Source organism: Nicotiana tabacum, chromosome 4, assembly GCF_000715075.1.
Source record: "Nicotiana tabacum cultivar K326 chromosome 4, ASM71507v2, whole genome shotgun sequence".
In the NCBI taxonomy this organism is placed as follows: Eukaryota; Viridiplantae; Streptophyta; class Magnoliopsida; order Solanales; family Solanaceae; genus Nicotiana; species Nicotiana tabacum.
In genome coordinates, this window is record NC_134083.1 from 79920720 (window position 1) to 79924504 (window position 3785).

Genomic DNA, 3785 nt, shown 5'->3' on the forward strand with positions numbered 1-3785 from the left:
GTCCTTGTAATGACCAGCTTAACCACAGCGAGTACACCTCCAATAATCAGCCACAATTACATACTTACTATGAGGATTACAAAAGGTTTTAACCTTTTGGAACCCGATTCCTTGCTTGCTTCCACCATTACTCTTGTATATAGAAGTTATTACATCAGAGGACTAGGTCTATTTACGTAACTTATCAAGATCATTTTCAACCCATTTCAGATACTATTGAAGTTGTCTATTCTTTTCAAGCTCAACAATAAGACTTGTTTTAACTTTGTTAAGCTCACTCTCAAGCTCAAGTTGAGCCTCACTAGCCACTTCTTTTCTTTTAGGGGTGTCCATCAATTATTTTCATTTGGTTTTTCAACAAGGTATTTTCTCTAGTTACTTTTTTCACTTGTTCCTTCAAGTCTACACTGAAAACTACCATATCATCCCTCTCTTGTTCTATGTCACCAATTTCTTCAATTAGATAATTTTTCTAATTAAAAAATACGGTCTACTCTAGTAGGATTTCAACTCCACTAAATCCAGCAAAATTCAGATTAAAACCTATTGCAATCTAGGAATTAATTAAACTCTTGATCTCTCACCCCTTACAATAACTCTATTTTAAACCCTTTGCAATAACTCTATTACAAACCAACAAACCTTGACTAACTCTAGTCAAGAAACCAAACCAAACAATGGTTGAAATCTGTCATACAAAGACACTTCTTGAAAGTAGTGTAGGGTTACAAATGAAGAAAAAAATGACAAAGACTCAACAAACCTAAGGACTTAAGATATCTTCAATATCTGGATCTGGTTCTTGAGCTTGTAGCAGTTTTGTTCTTGAAGGTTGTGGCGGCTAGCACTTGAGAGAATATGCTTTTTAGATTTGCAAGTGTTCGGTTAAACCTTGTATCATTTTCTATATATATGAGTGAATTTGTGAGAAGAGATAGGGTCTTTTAGTTTTGCCTTAGCAAGCTACGGTTGTGTTGTTGTACTGCTGCCAGACGGTACAATGCAGCAGCTTTTAGAGCTGTAGAGTTGACTGAACGACGACTAGGGGAACTGATTCACACATGGACCCTATCTGGTTCCTCGAGAATATTTGATTGGCATCAAAACATGAAGTAACATATCTGCTGCTAGTCAGTACAGTGCAACAACTTTTACAGGTGTAGAGTTGACTGTATGACGGCCAAGGGAACTGATCACATCTAGTCCCTATCTGATTCCTCGAGAACATTTGGTAAATCATCAAAACACAAAATAGCGTAACTTATCAGGATGCAAAACAAGAGTACACGTTTAATTAAATTTTTTTTGGGCGCCATAATCAGCTAAGCATGCAAAAGTAACAATACTACAGAGAAAGGTGAGCGAGAGGGGTAACCAGGATACCATGGTATCCTGGATTGCTGGATTTTCCAACCGTATTATCTCTACATCAATCTTGCATGCAGAACTCATTGCTTTATTCTATGGATTTGAATTGTCATTTACAAAGAATTTATTTTTATTAATTGTGAAAATAGATTCTCAGGTATTGAAAGATCTCATCCCAATACCAAATGCATTATATTCACATATGTTGAATGATTGCATGTTTCTACTTGATGCTATGGACTAACTGAAATAGAGATATTTACTAACTTACTGCGTACATTGGAGTATGAGTATTAGAATTAGAATTATTCTGTAACCATATATTGAAGCAAGCATTTGAAACATTCTTTTTTACTATCCATTGGTTATTTACCGAGATTTAGGAGTACTCAAAAATACACGAAAGCTTAGATCAGAACATCATTGTTGTACAGTACGTAACTGCAGTTCTAACAAATCAACGGCCTATAGATCGGTGGTGACAGATTTCAAGATTCACGTCCCGCTAGTTATTAAGATCTGTTTGCATATCAGTAGTTGCTTGTTTTTATTGGATGTCGTCAATATGACTCATCTTTTTTATTTTAATTAAAAATTCTAACCACGTTAGGTGATATTAAATAAATAGAGAGAAAGATGAAGAAAAAAAAGAATCTGCATATCTGGGGCAACTGGGTCATAAGTCATATCTCATGAGAAAGAGTACATAACTTTTATTACCACTATATATACTACATATTTATAAAACAAGTGGTAGGAAGACTTCGAAGTTTGTCTAATCCGGCCCCATTTTTCTAGTTGGATTTGTTTACTAAGTGCTAGACGCGAGATATATGGGTGCTAACTTGTTATAACCTCTCTGAAGAAATCAGATGTTTCGGCATCCCAAAGTACATCAAACCAGGATGAACTCATATCGAACTGGCCGTCGGAGTCAAAGCTGGAAAAATATTCGGAAATATCATGAGAGTACTCAAACTGATCATGAAGTTGTTGGCAGTTGGAGTTATAAGTATCACCATCATCTGGGTTGCTCTCCAATATAACAGGACTAATTTCCATCTCAATATTTGGTTGATCGACAACGTTGTAGCAATCTCCGTCTGTTTGATATAAATTCATAGTAACATCCATCATCTGATTTTCTTCACATGTAATAATACTGTTGCTGTCTGATGAAGAAACATGATCAGGTGATCGTTTCTCGACGTTTGTCCTCTCATTTCCTTTGGTTTTCTTCAGTACCCTTTTATTGCTTCTTGCCCCGTTGGTAGTACTCTTCAACGGGGCATCATATTTCAGTCCGAAATGCTTCTTTAAGTGTGTGTGGAAGAAGTTCTTAACTTCGTTGTCTGTTCTTCCTGGCAATCTTCGAGCAATTTCTGACCATCTGGAGATAATAATACACAACGGCGTCTATTACATATTCTTTACCATTTATTAAAATTTTCAAATCTTTCAACCAAAACAAAATGAAATCAAAACTAGAACTTCGTCTCACCTATTTCCAAGTTCCTGATACATTTTGATGACCGTTTCTCTTTCTTCTACGCTAAAGGGCCCTCTCTTAACATCAGGGCGGAGATAGTTCATCCATCTTAGCCTACAACTTTTCCCGCTTCTTGAAAGCCCTGCAATCACGTACGACCCAAAGTTCAGGAGACTAATTAGTTAAGCACAACAAATGAATGAACTTAGACAATGAAGGGTTATAACAAGTAGTTTAATGCATGTCTAGAAATTAAAAAATGAATTATCAGAACAAGTTAGATCAATATTAGAAATTATTTGAAATGAATCAAACCTGCAAATCTGGGCATGTGGCTCCAATTCCAAATGCCATATCTCATGATATAAGATTTCAATTTTTGGTCTTCCTCTGGAGACCATGCTCCCTTCTTTATCTCCTCCATGTTTGTGCTTTTCTGCTGCTGTTGTGGTGGTACACTTGGCATGATTGCAGAGAATTAAGTTCAAGTGATCACCTATTTGTATGGTTTTTAGCCTTGCTTTGTAAATCTGAATTTATATAGGGATATATATTTCCCACCCACTGTGTGGAATTCTTTAATAAAAACCTTCTTTCCAGGAAAGCTATAGGGACTCGCTGCACTACATTTAATTTAGGTTAAATTTTATAATAATTCTTTGAAGGAGTTGAATTTTTCTAAAGATTGGCAGTAGGGACGAGCTGTTAAGATCAGAGAGGGAGTTAGAGTAGGAACAGAAAAAAATGAATTCTTGCTTTCCCACATCACTTGTCAAAAGAATATTCCACCCCTTTTGGTCACATGCTAGCTTACTGACCGTCTGATTTTATTTGGTCACATGCTTAAATCATACTATAAAATAAAAAGAGCAAAGTTCATTTGTAGCTACTTGGGTCAAACTTATATCATCTGGGTCAAACTTATATC

The 3785-nt window shown here is 35.9% G+C and overlaps 1 protein-coding gene across 1 annotated transcript; it reads right to left on the reverse strand.

Moving 5' to 3' along the window:
• Nucleotides 1-2061: 2061 nt before the first annotated feature.
• On the reverse strand, nucleotides 2062-3420 carry LOC107771000 (uncharacterized). The gene is made up of 3 exons (XM_016590325.2): nucleotides 3173-3420; nucleotides 2870-2999; nucleotides 2062-2758 (listed from the first exon to the last, which is right to left on the reverse strand). Exons 1-3 carry the CDS (start codon nucleotides 3321-3323, stop codon nucleotides 2209-2211), a joined length of 831 nt encoding a protein of 276 aa, XP_016445811.1. The 5' UTR covers nucleotides 3324-3420; the 3' UTR covers nucleotides 2062-2208.
• Between the last annotated feature and the right edge of the window lie 365 nt (nucleotides 3421-3785).

Bases quoted from the DNA above. Each gene is read 5' to 3' on its own strand.
- LOC107771000 (XM_016590325.2), bottom strand. From the start codon at position 3,323: ATGCCAAGTGTACCACCACAACAGCAGCAGAAAAGCACAAACATGGAG. The intron at 3,000-3,172 runs GTTTGATTCATT...ACGTGATTGCAG, and splicing joins CCACATGCCCAGATTTGCAG to GGCTTTCAAGAAGCGGGAAA. The intron at 2,759-2,869 runs GTGAGACGAAGT...TATTATCTCCAG, and splicing joins TATCAGGAACTTGGAAATAG to ATGGTCAGAAATTGCTCGAA.